This window comes from Brienomyrus brachyistius, chromosome 8 (genome assembly GCF_023856365.1).
Source record: "Brienomyrus brachyistius isolate T26 chromosome 8, BBRACH_0.4, whole genome shotgun sequence".
In the NCBI taxonomy this organism is placed as follows: domain Eukaryota; kingdom Metazoa; phylum Chordata; class Actinopteri; order Osteoglossiformes; family Mormyridae; genus Brienomyrus; species Brienomyrus brachyistius.
The window spans coordinates 22,426,418-22,445,168 of NC_064540.1; the positions used below are offsets into that span (position 1 = coordinate 22,426,418).

Below are 18,751 nucleotides of genomic sequence, written 5' to 3' on the forward strand. Positions count from 1 at the left end.
TCCGTCCTCAGTGTCACTGTGTGCAAACTGTCCGTGTCCCAGTATGACCTCTTTGTGTCCTCTCTGTCACTGTGTGCAAACTGTCCGTGTCCCAGTATGACCTCTTTGTGTCCTCTCTGTCACTGTGTGCAAACTGTCCGTGTCCCAGTATGACCTCTTTGTGTCCTCTCTGTCACTGTGTGCAAACTGTCCGTGTCCCAGTATGACCTCGTTGTGTCCTCTCTGTCACTGTGTGCAAACTGTCAGTGTCCCAGTATGACCTTTCCATATCTCCTCTGTCACTGTGTGAAAACTGTCCGTGTCCCAGTATGACCTTGTTCTGTCCTCAGTGTCACTGTGTGCAAACTCTCCGTGTCCCAGTATGACCTCTTTGTGTCCTCTCTGTCACTGTGTGCAAACTGTCCGTGTCCCAGTATGACCTCGTTGTGTCCTCTCTGTCACTGTGTGCAAACTCTCTGTGTCCCAGTATGACCTCGTTGTGTCCTCTCTGTCACTGTGTGCAAACTGTCCGTGTCCCAGTATGACCTCGTTGTGTCCTCTCTGTCACTGTGTGCAAACTCTCTGTGTCCCAGTATGACCTCGTTGTGTCCTCTCTGTCACTGTGTGCAAACTGTCCGTGTCCCAGTATGACCTCGTTGTGTCCTCTCTGTCACTGTGTGCAAACTGTCCGTGTCCCAGTATGACCTCGTTGTGTCCTCTCTGTCACTGTGTGCTAACTCTCCGTGTCCCAGTATGACCTTTCCATATCTCCTCTGTCACTGTGTACAAACTGTCAGTGTCCCAGTATGACCTCGTTGTGTCCTCTCTGTCACTGTGTGCAAACTGTCCGTGTCCCAGTATGACCTCTTTGTGTCCTCTCTGTCACTGTGTGCAAACTGTCCGTGTCCCAGTATGACCTCTTTGTGTCCTCTCTGTCACTGTGTGCAAACTGTCCGTGTCCCAGTATGACCTCGTTGTGTCCTCTCTGTCACTGTGTGCAAACTGTCAGTGTCCCAGTATGACCTTTCCATATCTCCTCTGTCACTGTGTGAAAACTGTCCGTGTCCCAGTATGACCTTGTTCTGTCCTCAGTGTCACTGTGTGCAAACTCTCCGTGTCCCAGTATGACCTCTTTGTGTCCTCTCTGTCACTGTGTGCAAACTGTCCGTGTCCCAGTATGACCTCGTTGTGTCCTCTCTGTCACTGTGTGCAAACTCTCTGTGTCCCAGTATGACCTCGTTGTGTCCTCTCTGTCACTGTGTGCAAACTGTCCGTGTCCCAGTATGACCTCGTTGTGTCCTCTCTGTCACTGTGTGCAAACTCTCTGTGTCCCAGTATGACCTCGTTGTGTCCTCTCTGTCACTGTGTGCAAACTGTCCGTGTCCCAGTATGACCTCGTTGTGTCCTCTCTGTCACTGTGTGCAAACTGTCCGTGTCCCAGTATGACCTCGTTGTGTCCTCTCTGTCACTGTGTGCTAACTCTCCGTGTCCCAGTATGACCTTTCCATATCTCCTCTGTCACTGTGTACAAACTGTCAGTGTCCCAGTATGACCTCGTTGTGTCCTCTCTGTCACTGTGTGCAAACTGTCCGTGTCCCAGTATGACCTTTCCATATCTTCTCTGTCACTGTGTGCTAACTCTCATAGACCCAGCATGACTTTGCTCTCTGTCTCCTTGCAGAATGCCCAGATGGACGTTTCGGGGTGGGATGCATCATGCAATGTAACTGTTCGGGGTCGCCATGTGACCAGGTGACTGGGCAGTGCCGCTGTCTTGCTGGAAAGGCCGGGGGGCACTGTGAGGCAGGTGGGCCTCGAACCCTGCACAGCTCTGCTACACTCCACTGTTACCCCTATTATTGCATTAAGACCAATGTGAGCTTTACTCTGTACGTGTGTACTCTTGCAGAGTGTAAGGAAGGCTTCTGGGGGCTAGGCTGCAGGGAGGTCTGCCCCCCCTGTGAGAACGGGGGGGCATGTGACAAACAGAAGGGCTCCTGCGACTGTGCGCCGGGGTACACGGGCGCACTGTGTCAGGAAGGTGCGTCTTCTGTCTCCCCTGTACTCCAGTCCTCTGGCAGGGCCTCCCCTTTTCGGAAAGCGTGCATCTGTGTTCCAGGCTTGTGCTGGGAAGTAATTATGCGAGACAGTATTGATTATGCCAGTTTATCTTTAATTGGTAGCTTTCAAATCTGGCGGGATTGGCACACTGCACCACAAGGGTCATTGGCTGATGTTTTGTGTGTGTGCAGTTTGCCCACCTGGACAGTTTGGTCTGCGATGCCAGTTCCGCTGTGAGTGTGAGGATAGCAGGCAATGCCACCCTACCATTGGACGTTGCATGTGTCCCCCTGGACGGACTGGCCTACACTGCAGTAAAGGTGGGGATCAGTCCGTGTATTGCACCCAGATGTGTTGTCACCTGTCTCTGCACACAGGGGAGTGACGATCTGCTCCCTTCCCTTTTGCTATGGCAGCTTGTGACGCCGGATTCTGGGGACCAGACTGCAGCAGAACCTGCGACTGTGTAAACGGCGACGGCACTTGCGAGGTGGAGACGGGCCGCTGCAGTTGCGATGCGGGCTTCACAGGGATACACTGCGAGCAGAGTGCGTTTCCATCCTGTGCATCCCAACGGGGCTGGACATCCAGCTAATGAGGACAGGGACTGTAATTTGGGCTCTGTGGGCCCCCCGGTGTGTCATTTGTCTGTGTGGTTCTGCTATAGAGTGTCCAGCGGGCTCGTTTGGACCGGGATGTCGGCACTGGTGCCGGTGTGACGGCAGTGCGACGTGTGACCACGTGAGCGGTGCCTGCAGCTGCCCAGCAGGACGGATTGGGACATTCTGTGAGAAACGTAAGAGCGCCTTCTGGCCTTGGACCACATGCATTTGTGTACCTGTATGTCTCTGTCTGCTCTCCATTGTGTCTGTGTATCTTCAGCCTGTCCTCAGGGATATTACGGGCCAGACTGCCAGCAGAAGTGCTCCTGTCTGAACGGGGCCCGCTGTGACCCCTTCACTGGGGCGTGCTGGTGCTCCCCTGGGTGGGTCGGCCCACACTGCAACCTTAGTGAGTCATACATCTCGGGCGGTCCGTTCCTCGCCCTTCAAACTGCCCCATCCATCCGCATACCCAGCACCCAGATGACAAACAGATCCCTCCCTCCTAATTGGCTCTGGGCCACGTCACCACATGGTTGCTGGGCTCCCCTTTAACGTAATTAGGCAGACAGTGATTCTGGCGTGTCGTCATGGAATTCCTGCACAGTACCTCCTTATTTTTGCGCAATACTCTGCTTGTGTGCTGAGTACTGATTGCACTGTATGTACCTAATTCTACTCAGAAGCGTACCTAAAGATTCTTGAAAAGTCTTTATAAGGGGGTCTGATTTTAATGCAGATGAATGAGAACGCACTATTTACACTATTATTTACACTAACCAGTGTACATTTGCACAGACCTAGCGACACCCCTATTTTGCACTTTATGTTTGTATTTGTGTACTTCATAAAGCTCCTCTTATCTATCTCTGTCCTCCTGCCTTCAGCATGCCCCCCTGGCTCCTACGGAGAGGCCTGTACCCAAGTCTGCAGTTGCCACAACAATGCCAGCTGCCACCCAGTGTCTGGCCAATGCCACTGTGCTCCTGGCTTCAGCGGGCCCAGCTGCTTGCAGGGTGAGTCGCTCTTCCAGCCTAGCAGTGCTAATCTGTAACATACCGTTGCTAACTGCCATCCAACTGATTTCCCAGCATGCTCCGTGGGATTCTACGGATTGGACTGTCAGCAGCGCTGCCTCTGCCAGAATGGGGGCACATGTGACCCCGCTGATGGGCACTGCACGTGCCCTAATGGGTGGACTGGAGCGGCCTGCGAGCTGGGTGAGTGACAGCGAGCCACTGGGATTTGTCAGTGTGGGGATCTTACAGGTGTCTTGTAAAGCACTGATCTCAGATCAGTCGACGGAGAATCCCTGTGACACTGAATGGCCTCTGATTGACACTGAGTGAGATTCTGACTGAGTGGGAAAGAGCACTGAGGAAATAATTACAGAAAACCTTTTTATTGCTAATTTTGTGTTACCATTGAGATTCTGATTGAATCTGAAAAATCACCGTAGAAATAATTACAGAAAACCTTTTCATTACTAATTTTACCTAACAATTTTTGTCGGATATTTTGCGAAAGTCTGACACGTGATTTATCTGCACAGACAGCAGGAAGATTAATGATACTCCCCGGCTTAGCATGGAGCTTGGAAACACTACCCCCTCCTGAAAGGGCTCACGTTATTAGTACCTGATGCTAGACATTAAATTCAGGGACCTTTGCCCCCGACGGCAACATGAGCCCCACAGCCCACCCCCATTGCATCAGCTGCCCCCTCTCCCCCCCTCGTGTCTTGCGTTTCCTCCAGTGACCCTGCTCAGTGCCTCCCTGGCGCCATGTCCGATATCCTGTCAGCATTGAGCCCCCTCCTCCTCAATCGCTTCCTGTGCTTCATCACAGGGTGGGGTGGCGGGGGGGCATGCTGCATGTTATTAAAGTCTTTGGAAGCTGGGGAGGCCCCTCTTATATGCTGCCAGCATCCTGCACTTGGGCAGAAACCACGGAGGAAGCCGAGTCCTGTTAGCTGCTGAGTGCTGGGGGGGGGGGTGCTGTATGTGTCGCCATTGGGAGAAAGAGGATTCCTCAGCAACATGTTCACCCCTCCCCCCGCGGCTGTGTCTGTGTCCCTGTCCCCCTCCCCACGTGCAGAGTGCGCCGGGGGCCTCTTCGGAGCAGGATGCCAGCAGCGCTGTGAGTGTGAGAACGGCGCGCGGTGTCACCCCCACAGCGGCGAGTGCACCTGCGGGCCCGGCTGGGTGGGCCAGCGCTGTAACACAGGTAAGGGGGTCCACTTAGACCCCCCCCCCAACACTATTCCTAGATATACGCTCATAGAGCGTATAACACAAAGTCACATGACATGGATGCTTCCTCTTCACTCCTCCAGCCGTCATACAGTAGCAGCAGCAGGCATCACATATGCTGATGCTGTATTAGTGCAGATCCGCTCTTATCTTTGGTCCCGACAGGCTGCACTGTCAGGCCCTGTAGTCAGGACAGGGTGGGAGGGGTGGGCTCTGTCTGCTCTCGCCAGTCTAAAATGCTGAGTCCCGTAACCCTGCTCACGGACAACAGGGCGATTCTCCAGTCATTGTGCCGCTTGTCTGTTCATCAGCATGCCCCGCTGGCTTTTTCGGACCCGGCTGTAAGCGGCGATGCATGTGTGACCATGGTGCCGTCTGTCACCATGTCAGCGGTGCCTGTGTGTGTCCCGCCGGGTGGAGAGGTACACTGTGTGACAGAGGTCAGTCCCCACAGCCACATCACTCCACTGTTGGATAATTGCTATTGTGATTTGTGTTACACTGCATGTTCTCCATAGGGCCTTTAGTTTATTTACTGTGTAGTAATATTCTATTAAACAAACACTATTTATCGCACGAAGGTGGTAGTAATATTCTATTAGACGTCAACCTGGTCATGTACTTATGCAGTATAAGTAGTTTGCTAAAAATTATCCGAGTCTGAAATAGGCTAAAATGGGAACACCATAAAAAGAATCAATAAAGAAGTTAAAACATACAGGATCATCCCTGCAATGCACCCCTGCAAAGCCCATATTCCGAGAGTTGTTCCGGTGTGTCGCTTGCACCCCCTGCTGCCCTCCCTCTCTGTGTCCAGCCTGTTTACCTGGGACGTTCGGGCAGAACTGCACAGAGCTTTGCCGCTGCCCCGCCAGCACGGCCTGTCACCATGTGACTGGGGAGTGCGGATGCCCTCCCGGGCTGACGGGCAATGGCTGTGAGCAGCGTGAGTGAGCCCCCCCGTGTGCCTGTTCCCTCCTTTATGACTGATGTATAGGACACCGATTATAGCTCCTGGTTTGTTTCTCCCCAATCGCATTCTCCTTCTCCCCGAAGCCTGCCTGCCGGGTACCTATGGCTTGAACTGCAATCAGATGTGCCAGTGCCCCGCGGTCAATCAGCTCTGTCACCCTGTCACCGGCCACTGCTACTGTGCGCCTGGTTACCATGGCGACCACTGCTCGCTTGGTGAGTTTCTGTGTCTGGGATTACCGGCATGCACAGGACGGCTTTGTACGGCAGGCCCACCTCTAGCAATCACATTCTCCCCCATTGCGTCTCTCAGGGTGTGTGGTGGGTTTCTACGGGCCAGGCTGTGTTCACCGGTGCCAGTGTTTGAATGGGGGGGGGTGCCAGCCAACCACGGGGGCCTGCATGTGCCCACCAGGATATATCGGAGCCCACTGCAACATCAGTGAGTACCCAGCTCACCCCCCGTAATGTTATGAAAGCTGAGCATCACTGTCACAATACATAATGATATATTATCCACAGCCTGTCCAGTGGGGCGCTATGGGCAAGACTGTGCCCAGGCAGTGCTCTGTGCAGAGGGGGCCAGGAGTGACCCGGTCACAGGCTGCTGCGTGTGCGATGCTGGGCGACAGGGAGCCGACTGCAGCCAAGGTCAGCGAGTTTAGCATTAACGATGCCCAAAGAATGGGGGTTTCGTGTCTCTGCAGGCCTCCCTGCTTTTCCTAGGGGTGATTTGGCCTATAAACAGTACAGAAGTATGCAGTGCGTGTGTGTAGTTATGAGTACTCTCAAACCTTCTCCGGCAGACTGTGCTACAGGCTTGTTTGGAGAGGACTGTGCTCAGCCCTGTAACTGCAGCAACGGGGGCCTGTGTGACACTGTCTCTGGGCTGTGTACCTGCGCACTGGGTTGGACCGGACCACAGTGCGAGCAGGGTGAGAATCACAGCAGGCCTGCTGTCACCTGGCAGAGTGTAACGTTAGTCCTAACTGGGAACCCGTCTACTTAACATGTCCAACATGGTCTGTCCACTCTACGTCATTTCCATTATACAATACTTAACCTATATTGTATGAATATTAGGTCGCACACTGCTGAACAATGCAATGACTGCATTGTCAGTGTCAAAAGCTGATAATCATATACCACGTATTGTGTTACACTTCAACATGCACACCTTATAGATTGAACCTTTTTTCCATAGTCATTATATCTCACATTCTATATGCTACCCATCCTGTTACCTCTCCTATTCAATTTGTATTTATTGCTTTTTATTACAAGTGCTGTTGCAGTATATGTCCCACTGTGTTTGTGACACGTCACATAAGACATCCATAACACCAAGTGCTCAGGGTGTCGCTCTTGCAGAGTGTCCCCCAGGGAGATACGGAGCTAACTGCTCGCTGCACTGTAGCTGCCTCCACGATGGTGCGTGTGACAGTGTGACGGGCCTTTGCCAGTGTCCCTGGGGCTACTACGGCCAGCTCTGCCAGCACGGTGAGAGAGCGGAGGCTGTGTGATATCACTGGGACCCCAACACCTCGCAGAATGCATTTAAAGTCCCCCTGCCTTCCACAGCGTGTCCCGCCGGTTTTCACGGCCCCAGCTGCCGCCTGCCGTGTGACTGCCACAACGGGGCCACATGCCACCCCAGCAGCGGCCTCTGCATCTGCCCCCCCGGCTACCAGGGATCCCGCTGCGAGAATCGTACGTTGTTCACTGTCGCCCCCGTCTCTCACAGGCTTCTCAAAACGGCTTCTGTGTAGACACTTGCGATTAACCAAGATGAATCCTCCACCCAGTATGTGAACAAGGCAGGTTTGGGGAAAACTGCACCCAGTCATGTGACTGTGCCGGGGGCAGCCCATGTGACCCTGTGAGCGGCAGGTGTCTGTGTCCGTCGGGGAAGACGGGGTCCAGGTGTGACACGGGTAAGAGAAGCTGAAGTATGAATCAACAGCTCACTCTGTGCTCCCCGTCCAGAAAAATCCCTCATAGGGAGTAATTTGTCTTCCTGAATGCCACTGTCACTTTTCCTGTGTGCATGTGGTCAGACTGTCCTGCGAACCGCTTCGGCCCAGACTGCGCACACTTCTGCGAGTGTGACAGCAGGGGGCAGTGTGATCCTCGGAGCGGACGCTGCACTTGCCTCGTCGGCTGGGGGGGCCTCACATGCAGGGACAGTCAGCTCTCCTGGAGACAGCAGTCCCATACAGGTCAGCAGGACAGCGCATGATCAGGTCAGTTGTGTCATTCCAGCTCAACTCAACATATGTTCTTGTGCTTTTTCCTCAGATATATCCACACAGGAGTCCTACAGAGACCGAAGACAGAACCTCTCGCATCCAGATAATCATGTATAGCACCCCCTGCTGGCTGCACCATACTAAAAAGAACAAAGACATTTTACATCACAGAACTGGGTTTGTAGGTGCCAACCAGATACTGTGAAGTCACATGTGGCTTGAGGGACACTTGGACACAGACCTGGGCACAAGTGTGCAGCCTCAGATCCTCAGCATCAGTGGGAGCGCCGACTCTCGTCCTCACCCCTGTTTATACTACACACAGCACCACACCAGTGTCAAGACGGCAGGTCGACTGTGTTCTCTCTGTGACTCTCTTGTGACGTGCATGCGTGACTGAAGGCGGCACGGCCAGGAGACTCAGACCTCCCAGGTCACAGGGAACTGAAGGGTTGCACACAGAGTCCGTCCTCCTGGCTGGGAAATACATATAATGTACAAGTAACTCGCAATGGGAGAAGTGGGACTTTGAAACCCACCCAGACTGATCACATTAGGCTTAAACATCAGAGATTGTGATTGTCCTACTCTTTCTGGGATTCAGAACCGTATTTCTCCCTTTACTGTGAATGACTTTTAACCTTAAACTGTTAAAGGTTTATTAATTCTGGTCCTGGAGATGCTAGTTTACACATTGCAAAATAGTTACCTAGATAACCTAGACTGTTGCAGGTACAGTTTTGCAAATAAAGACTGACTTGTCCAGAAGCAAAAATGAATCAAACAGTATTAACTGATTACCGTAAACCAGGGATGGCATTGGTCATTGTGAGGAAGGTTCTAGAATCGTTTCCTAGGGTGGCATGGTGGTGCAGTGGTCAGCACTGTTGCCTCATACTAATGGGACCAGGGTTTGAGTCTCTGCCTTGGTTCCACGTGTGCATGTTCTCCCTGTCTTGATGTGGGGTTTCATCTGGAGACACTGGATTCCCCCCCCACAGTTGGAGTTACCAAATGGTGCATGTGTGAGTGAATGGTGCACGAGTGCTATAGGATGGATGGAGAGGGTTTGTACTTCAGGGGGGTGTTTCCCAAAAGCTCCAGGTAGCGGCTTATGTAGTTGGAACCGAATGGGTCCTGCTAACATGGTTAGCAGCTACACTTCAGGGAAGTGCAGCCAGGAGTATGTTTTACTCTTGACGATATACATCCATCCATCACTGTTTGACCTATTCAGGATTGTGGGCGGGTTGGGGTGCCAACCAATCGCAGGGCAGAATTACATACCATTCACACCTATGGATGAGTTGGTAAATCCAATTAACCTCAGTATGTTGTTTGACTATGGGGGGAGGGGGGGGACCTAATGATGACGGGGGGAGAACATGCCACACACATGGAGCCATGGACCCAGGTCCCTGAGGTGGGAGGTCATACTGCTAACCACTGTGCTACCCCCCACCCACTTCCAAGATGAGTGAGATGGAATATCCTCACCTTTATGCGGCTGTGTCACAAAGACCCATGGTGTTTACCAAGAGCAGAGGAGCCAAGTCATTCTACTGGAACTCAGCTCATGGGATGGGACAGCCTACGTCTCCCATGCGAGTGCTGGAAACATGACCAGTAAGACCTGGCCATCATGTCAGATGCAATCTGCTGCATGTACCAGGCGGCGTTTTGTCATGTCACGGTGCCACTGTCTTTCCCAAGGGACCTCCGGGAATCCTGGGAGGTTTGACTGAGGCTGTATGAGCGGTGAAGGCAGCTAACAGCACAATGAAAACATATCGCCCCCCCCCCAACCCTGCAGAAACACCAAGGCGACAGGATGGATCTCATGATGCTCTTTTAATTTTCATCTCATAAATACTGAAGCTGTACATATTGTCTAATTTCAAATTCAAGCACAATGCAGTTAGCAATGCCTGCAATGAAGTTAAAATAAAAAAGGTGGAAGTGAATACATCCATTCCTATATACAGAGGTCAAAATATATACATACAGAAGGTACTGACCCGTTGAGAGGAAGCAATTTCGGCAGCAATTTTTTTTAATAACCCTAGAATTCATCTGCAGTACATGTAATCCTTTGTCACAAAAAACACTGAAATAAAACGAGTTCTGACAGTTACCTGCAGAACGTTCCAGAACATATAAAATACTCCCGGTGTAATGCATACCATATACAGTTGATCTTACCCACAGCACTAGTTCTCGTCTATCAGTCGGTCTGTATCACTCTGGCAGGGTGGTCAGGCACGCCCCTCTCACAAAGCACCGCAGAGCACCAGGATAACGTAAACCTGGGGGTTCCGAAGAACGGCCTACTGCTGTACAGGCAAGCGGCCAGATCCTCTGACAGTTTGACCTGCAGCCCTAAGAACTCTGAAGCTGAGCACATGCTGGCTTTCACCCAAACGTTCGGCACAACCAGGCAGCAGCAATGGTTTCTCCTTCTCGCCAAAATCAGACATACCAATTCGCAAAGAAAATACAAAATATTTTCCTGCCCAGCAGGGGGAGGAAGAGACAACAAGGGTGACAGTTTGACAGGCCCAAAACAGCCCAGAGATAAGGTTCTGTAACGTGTGAGAACAACCAGATACCTCTAGGAGAACAAAGCTAATGTGTGGAACGTTTTGTTCCTGTGTAACTCACAGTAAAAGTAGGCTGCCTGGTTAGCGGGGACAGTCCGGCAGTGAAATGTACCAGTGACGGTAAGAGACAGACTACACAACAGCCACATCACAGATGAGGACAACCTTGCCGACTGCCAGTGCAGAAGCACGGAAAATGCCTACAAGGCAAGTCAGACAGGGTCATCGCGGGCACTGACCGGGGCACTGGGCATGGATCCACAATGCCAGCATCTTAATACTGGCCAAATTAATTTGTAATGAGGTACACTTTTTCCAGATCTGATATCCATTAATAAAACAGGAATACCTTTTTACCCACAAGAGTCTGTAAGTGCTATGAAGTATAATAAAGCTAAGGATCTGCACGCTCTGAACATATGACGACACAGAAAATTTATGTGATTGAAAAAACAATGTCTATGGCCTCAGGCTCAGCATTACAGACCACAACAAAAATATGGAGACCGATTAACATATAAAATACTGGTGATCAGTTGCAATGGACACCATGGAGACAATGCTGTCATGTACATGCAGACATACGGGAAATGCAGGCCAGACAATGGCTTTCTGGGCAAAGATTCCTACTGTTCTTGCTGCTAGCAAATGGACCCAAAGCAGGGCCCACAAGATAAATCAGATTACAGGGTCAGAGTCTGGTCGAATTTAATACATTCCAGTCTGTACTGAAACATACTGGCACATTAGACATGTGTATGTGGCCATTCAGGCTGATTTTTTCCTGGACAGAACACGCAAAGCACCCTGGGTAATACACTCGTGCATAGATCAGCAGTTCAACCTTCAGTGTTAAACTGACATGTTGAACACACATAACTGGACCACAATAAAACACCGTGCTCATTGTAGACCACCATGGGAAGAATCAGTCTGTCACATTCTGTACAAAATAACAGTGTGCACAGATGACTGAATATGCCATTAGTTTTGCTTTTATATAGCGACAGACAGGTACTCAGGCAGTCGCTCATTTGCTTGTTATTGAAAATTCACTGTGCCCAGCTGGTGGAGCCAGAGAGCACAAAAAGGACAACATGGACAAGGTTGCTCCGCAAAGTCAGACTGACAGAAGATGCGCTAAGCACAGGCAACACGTCAGTGAAGAATTTCCAACCATAATGCCGTCAGACCTGGATTCATCATCACCGCTGTCATTTTTTTCAGTACACACCTGTCATGTCACTGCAGGGTTCTCATAACTTTAAACTACGTACAATAAATGTAGACCAGCCACACGGAGGAAAACAAAGACTGCACAGAGGTAACAGTTCAATATACTCCAAACCGGACAAGAGGATGGTTCCATCCAAATTCCGCAAGAAAGTCTGACTTCCTGGGAATTCTCGTATGTTTCACTAGAGCACAGAAAGTCCACACAAAGTATGAGAGCTGCTCACTAATTACTCCTCTCCACACAATGACAAAACTATTTATAACCACACAGTGATGCCCGGCAGCTTCTCCCAAGACCAAGGAGGGCAGAAGCTCCAGAAGTAGAAGCTGTTGTCAAACGCACGTCACACTGAGCACTCGACACGTCTTCGCGGATTCAGCCTCGTTCCTCACTCATCTGTAGAATGTGCGTGCAATGGAGACGGACTTCACAGTTCATGGCTGTCCACGTATCCGCAGTGAGACTAAAGTTCTGATGGACACGGGACTCCCAGCCGAGGCGTGAGTGCGGTCGGGTCCAAAGACAGCCACAGTGGAAGACTCAAATCCCTTGAGTACGCAATCAGACACTGACAATTCTTATGATCAGAAGCAAAAGAATCATGTACCATTTAAAGACTCAATTTTTAATCATATATTTATATTAATTTATGAGATATAATTATTTTCTTACCACTAACAGCATGACAAAAACCAATAAACACGTTAAGTCGATAAGGAAAATGACAAGGCAGACAGCAGATGAAAAAATAATGTTCCCTTTCAGCAGAGGGGAGACATCAGTGAAAGACACCTCAGAAATCTTTGGCTTGAACCACATGAAATGTCACCTGTCTGAAGACAATGGTTCATCGCTAACATGACGTGTACAGAAGTCACATATAATGGCTGAATGATGACTGCGTCGTACACAAACTCTGCTTCTGCTCCTGACCTACTCGCTAACGAGCCAACCGTCTCACAGCTCAGAACACGACCCCAGCAGCCAGTCTGCTCTCCCTGAAACAGTTGCTGACAACTGGGCTCCCACTGGTGAGGTGTTATTTGCGATTTTCAGTGACCAGCTTAAGTAAATCCAGGCCCAGTGGTAAAGAGGTATATAACACAGCTTTCTGGTGGTTTACTGTGTTGACTTGGATAATTCCTTAAAAATCTATTTGTTTCCTGTTATAATGAGATGCATTGCACATAACTGAAGAATTCACTGGTGGTACGTCTAGTGTAAAACCAGCACTGAATCTAATCCTGCTTTAAAGACACACATCACACCACAGTGGTTAAAGCATTTTATAAGCATTTCTTAGCTAGAGAGACATAGATAAAACTCGTCGTCACTCGTGAATTGCGTGACTTTCTGATCTGGTCAACCAGGCTTTTTACATGTTAACTGGCAGCAAAATAAAACAGCTGTCAAAAGCACCTCACCCAAACCACACTGAGAACCAGGTTAAGACCAGGTTTTGTCAGATGTTTTAAAAAGAGACACAGTCTCCGCTTCCACAGCTGGCCGCACATGGAGGCCTCATGGATTGAGATTTAGGCCTGCAGCTGGCCTGGTGTTTCCCCGATACAGCCACAGTGTTGGAGGGGCAGGATGACGACGGAGGATCTTCTGAGTGCCAAAGGCCTCTCGGCTTATCCGCAACTATATCTATCCATCTCAGAGGAAGGTGTGAGCACGGGACTAGCAGACAGGGAGCCGAGGGTCGCCCGGGAGATGGTGACATGATGGCCGAGGACGTGCATTTCTCAGAGACCGTAACACAAACGGGAATGACTGCTTATAGTTACAAGTGCAACAGATCATTCGCTGTTTCTATATTGACCTATGTTCCATTTTACCATTTTATGCATACAGTATTTTAAAGGCCAGAAAGAGGAGGAAAAAATAAATCAGAAAGTTTATTTTGACTGCCAAGCAAGCGTGTGCAGTTTTTTTTTTTTTTTGTATTTCTCTTCTATGATTGAAAACACGTTTCTGCTGAATTTGAGTGACGTATCTACGAGCGCTTGTCCCGCGGAGCTCTCATCAGCCGCTCCTCGCGGCCCCCCCACTACCCCCCCAATGGGTTGGACTCGTCCGCCGCTGGCTCTAAACGATTCCCCCACTGGGGCCGAGGCTACGCGGGTCTTCTGCGCCGGTCTCTCATTCGGTAAAAGCTCAAGCAAACAGTGGGAACAGGCAAGGGTGCCGAGCGGAGCTCCCCCGGCAGCTTAGGATCGGTAGTCCTTTTTACTGTAAGGCTTGTTTCCCAGGATGCTGTCCACCTCGTGCACGATGGACGAGGACAGCTTCGGAAGGACCTGGAAGGGCCGGGGGATAGGGTGTGATTTTCAAGGTGATGGGCTAGAGGAGCATTAGGCAGCATCTCTGCATCATCAAGGATAACAGGACCGTGAGTTCTAAAAGCTGATATGACAGGGTGCATGCCCACACACACACACGAGCAAAGGCGTACAGGGATAGAGAGAATGTAGACAGGAACACCAAAAGCACAAAGATCTCCAAACATCTCAGAGCCCATTAGAGGAACAGCTACTAAAAGGCAGCCACTCGCTCTCGCCAGCCAAATGACCCCATTAGCTCTAATCACAAGGAGTGGCATCATGTTCCAGTAAGCTGGCAGTCAGCATTCTGATTCATTCTGTTATGGGGGGAAGTGAACAGCACACCAGTGCATAACAGTATCGCCTGACCAGGCCATCACACAGCACATACGCATGCGCACGTGCACGCACACACATACCAAAAATATACCGAAGCACAGACAGACACACAGACACAGGTTACGCCCAACAACATAATTCAAACTGCATCTGAAAAAAAGAGACTGTTAATGCACACAGTGAAATTTCCTGAACTGCACCGTGTGACCAGAAGACTGACGCACAGGCCTTAGAGGGGGGTGAAAACAGCGTCCTTATGCAGGGAAACACACACTGGGATGGAAGCACGATGGTACACTGCACACCCTGTGACCTCACCTGTATCGCTCCTATGTTCTCCATCAGCTGGTCCGTGTTGGACGCCCCCAACAGCACAGAACTCACGCCCTCGTTTCGCAGACACCACGCTGTGGGAGAGCAGCGGACAGCAATGACGCCTGGCTCACTGACACACCCCCCCTTCCCCACCCACCGAAGAAGGAAAAAACACAAACATGCGCTTGCTGACTGGAAAAAAATAAATAAATAAAAATACATTGAGTGCCACCCCCTGAACAAACCCAGACAGTCCACAAAACATCCATAAAACATCCCACAGACACAAGAATACGGACGGAGCCTTACAGTAAAGGCAGCCTCCCTTGGCTACTTTGGTTTTTGATGATCAGGACGACCGCAAAAGTGTTTCTATCCAGAGCCACAGACCAGGAAGGGGAGAGCATGAGTTTGGATAGATTCTCCAGACAAGAAGAGAGTGTGTGATTGGACAGATGCTCCAGACAGGAAGGGAAAAGCATGTGACTGGACAGATTCTCCCAAGAAGCAGAGAAGAGCATGTGATTGGGCAGATGCTCCAGACAGGAAGGGGAGAGCACGGGGTAGCATGGACACTCCGGCCAGGGTGAGCGAACACACCCACCAGGAGACACGCTGAGCAGGTCAGCCCAGTGGGAGTGCAGATGCCTCCCTCCCAGCCTGTGTGCATGGCTTTTCTCCCTCACACGCTATCCTGCAGGGCCACCCTACCCCTACCCCAACCTCAAGAGTCTGTTACGCTGGAAGGGTGTGACCACATGCGGCCTGACCGCGCAACGTGCAATTCACAAGGAACTAAACGAGTTTCCCGGCCTTGACGGGGAGATGCTTCCGGAAAAGCCTGCAGCTGTCACGGCAACAGGCTGAGTAAAGCACTCAGTGAGTCCCCCCCCCCCCCAGTGGTGTCAACACAGATGACATGACTCACTGTGTTACCTGCTGATCAACACACTGACTCAGGAAGAACCTCCCTGACAAGGGCTCTGGGATAATTTGCTTCCCCACTTTATCTGCGTTGCCAATAAACTGAGAACAAAGACAGGCTGGTGTTGAGGCAGATAATGAGGCGTGAGTCATTCTCAGGCCACACTGAGCTCTGTGGAGGAGTCCCAGAGGTCCACCTCTATCTCAAGTTTCCGATTCCTCCCCCACTTGTAAAAAAAAAAAAAAAAACACGACTTGACTATGCTTGACATTATCACACATTTCCATACTGCACCATGGACCACATGGCTTTGCAGTCCTCCGCAATGCAAGCGAAATTTAATTTTTTCAGTTTAAAGGTTTCACTGCAATATGCACCCCCCCCCCCCCACACAGATCGCTACCCCTGGCTGCAGTTCAGAGAGCAGGCGCACGGACTGGCTGGGAGTCATACACAGCTGGGGCGCGCCTATCACAGGAGGACCTAACAAACCTGCCATTCTCAGTTAGCTTTAATTAAAACTCCACCACTATCCACAATAAAAAAAATTAAATAAATAAAAAACACTGCAACCACACATGACGGCATCAGTGGTATCACAGGCTTGAGTCCGTAAGACCAGCCCTGCTATGCAAAATAGCTCAAAGAAAATAACATCAGACTATTGACCGGAGCAAGCGAACGATTTTACAAGCATAAATGGCTATCTGGAACGCTCCACCTCAATTACGATATCGACAGGTAACATCACATCTCCTCCAACCAAACACAATTATTCCAACACAACATCTCACCATTATTAAAACAATTTTAAACCCCTGGATGAACTCACCACTATCTATTATAAGGCATACCGCAGCTATCAAAATTAGCATATTACCTAAGGCCAATTACATATTTGCAATGACTTCAAAGCAGCACACAACAAAACTGGCTCAATACATTATGCAGCTTAACCAAAAAAAATTTAAGAACCAAAATTCCAAATATAAAATGATCAACATTAAAAAAAAAAACACAAAGGCCAAAACAACTCCCACTTAACTAAAATCCCAGTCTACACTTAATTCAATGCACGATCCTTCATAGAAGATATATTACACAACATAACACAAGTGCACCTTTGACAGCAACGCTCGTGCTTCCCAGACATGCTCACTAGTATAGTTCTGGCAGGGATCACCACCACTTCTACACAAGCAGCACCTCTGAAATAGAGCCCTCAAGCAAAGATTCACTTTAACTATCCGCAAAAAACCATCCTTGTCATCTGAAAAAAACAAGACAACCTTTGTCATAATGGCAGTTTACCAGCAGAACATATTTCACTTCAAAAACAACCAGCCTCATGCGGCAACTAAACTGTAAAATTCACTGAACCTTGACATAAACAAGTTCAATAAAGAAATAGTTTAACTGCAAACATTCAATAAAAGTAATTTACATACCAGGTCCCGTAAAGCGGCAAAAATCTAAATAAAATAAAAAATCAAAAGCCTGTTTCCTCTATGCCAGCATCCCTGCTGCTTTGTCTTTGGTTTTGATCTTGTCCGTTTAATGCTTAAATAAATAACGGCAAACGGAAACGTTAAAAGCGGCCGGAAACCACGGTGCCAGTGGCTCAGATGCGCACATCCCCGCCGCCGTGGGGTCTGACGCCTTTTCCCAGACGCTGGCCGGACAGACGAGACACAGCAACGGGGACGGACAGAGCGAGCGGAAGACGGACGGACGGACAGACAGACAGAAAGAGAGAGAGCGGCAGGGCGGCGCGTACCGATGGCGAGCTGGGGCAGCGTGCAGCCCAGCCGCTCCGCGATCGCCTGCAGCTCTTTCAGCTTCGCCTGCTGGCGCCGGCCCTCCTCGCTCAGGATCTTGTCCTTCAGCCATTGGTAGCCCTGTCGACACACGGCACGCCTGCTCAGGGCCGGGCCTACTTGCCCAAGAGCGGACCGGTACCAGGCCTTGGGGACCGAGGGTCTTGCCGAGCAGCCTGGCTCTGCTGCAGCCCCAAAGCGAGCCGGGATAGATCACAAAGAGGCTCCTTTCTCCGCAACCCATTCTGCACTCAGGGTACCGTGATCTCCAGGGCTTTCTCGCAGCTCACACGTAACACACACAGCTCACAGGCAACACACACACCATACACAAAACACACACACACAAGTACACACACAGGCAACAAATACAGTACACACACAACATACACAAACACACACCCAGGCAAAGTACAATATACACAACGCACATACGCAAGTACAAACACACGCAAGTACACACACACGCAGGTCTGAACAAGTCCGTGGGAGGAGGAGGAGAGTGGGCTGCGAGGCAGTACGGCGGACATGCAGCTACTCCGCATGTAAGATACACAGATATTTTTAAAAGCAGAGCTCTTCCACGCTAGTCCCTGGTGTGCGAATTTCACAGCTCAAGTGTTTGACGAATTCTGTGCTAAATTCACATCATAATCAAAGTTTATCCAACTTCTACATTTCAGTGTATTATTCATCATAATTACATTTCTCCTTCATTGTGCCATTAAAATGAACCATTCGCTGTATACTAAGATCATATAACTGCCAAAACTACTGACATAAGACAACACGGCTTATACCAGATACTATAAGGGCAAGAATCCCATATTTATATAAATTAGTGATAACCGATCTGAAATGCATTAGTGTTTAGGCTTGAACTGACTACACCACTGGCTGCCTGAATCTCAGGACATCACTGTGATATTTACTCATTGCCAGCGAGAACACCTTCCGCAGTGTGTGTGTATAGATGCAGTGAGTGTGTGTATAGATGCAGTGAGTGTGAATACAGGTCTTTAGCAGTTTAACCCCTCAAACCCTGGATGACAGGAAGCTCTCAGGCCTGGAACACA

General features: G+C 50.0%; 2 protein-coding genes across 11 annotated transcripts in view; one reads left to right on the forward strand and one right to left on the reverse strand.

Moving 5' to 3' along the window:
- megf6b (multiple EGF-like-domains 6b) overlaps positions 1-9,660 on the forward strand; it is a 58,445-nt gene extending 48,785 nt beyond the window's left edge. For 2 of the 3 annotated variants that reach the window (XM_049023960.1, XM_049023963.1), the window contains 20 exons: positions 1,661-1,786; positions 1,889-2,020; positions 2,232-2,360; positions 2,457-2,588; positions 2,708-2,836; positions 2,923-3,051; positions 3,530-3,658; positions 3,734-3,862; positions 4,740-4,868; positions 5,206-5,334; positions 5,712-5,840; positions 5,951-6,082; positions 6,180-6,308; positions 6,389-6,517; positions 6,673-6,801; positions 7,238-7,366; positions 7,448-7,576; positions 7,672-7,800; positions 7,924-8,085; positions 8,165-9,660. In XM_049023960.1, the coding sequence (XP_048879917.1) occupies positions 1,661-1,786; positions 1,889-2,020; positions 2,232-2,360; positions 2,457-2,588; positions 2,708-2,836; positions 2,923-3,051; positions 3,530-3,658; positions 3,734-3,862; positions 4,740-4,868; positions 5,206-5,334; positions 5,712-5,840; positions 5,951-6,082; positions 6,180-6,308; positions 6,389-6,517; positions 6,673-6,801; positions 7,238-7,366; positions 7,448-7,576; positions 7,672-7,800; positions 7,924-8,085; positions 8,165-8,232 (2,558 nt within the window). In that variant the 3' untranslated portion in view covers positions 8,233-9,660. The remainder of the gene's footprint in view (positions 1-1,660; positions 1,787-1,888; positions 2,021-2,231; positions 2,361-2,456; positions 2,589-2,707; positions 2,837-2,922; positions 3,052-3,529; positions 3,659-3,733; positions 3,863-4,739; positions 4,869-5,205; positions 5,335-5,711; positions 5,841-5,950; positions 6,083-6,179; positions 6,309-6,388; positions 6,518-6,672; positions 6,802-7,237; positions 7,367-7,447; positions 7,577-7,671; positions 7,801-7,923; positions 8,086-8,164) is intronic. The other variant, XM_049023962.1, reaches the window with a different exon arrangement.
- Positions 9,661-9,951: 291 nt separating this feature from the next.
- Positions 9,952-18,751, reverse strand: part of kcnab2a (potassium voltage-gated channel subfamily A regulatory beta subunit 2a) — a 68,176-nt gene continuing 59,376 nt past the window's right edge. For 7 of the 8 annotated variants that reach the window (XM_049023972.1, XM_049023968.1, XM_049023969.1 and 4 more), the window contains 3 exons: positions 17,636-17,756; positions 14,937-15,025; positions 9,952-14,255 (listed from right to left, as the gene is read on the reverse strand). In XM_049023972.1, coding sequence (XP_048879929.1) covers positions 14,166-14,255; positions 14,937-15,025; positions 17,636-17,756 — 300 coding nt within the window. In that variant the 3' untranslated portion in view covers positions 9,952-14,165. Of the gene's footprint in view, positions 14,256-14,936; positions 15,026-17,635; positions 18,742-18,751 lie in introns of those variants that run through there. The other variant, XR_007399472.1, reaches the window with a different exon arrangement.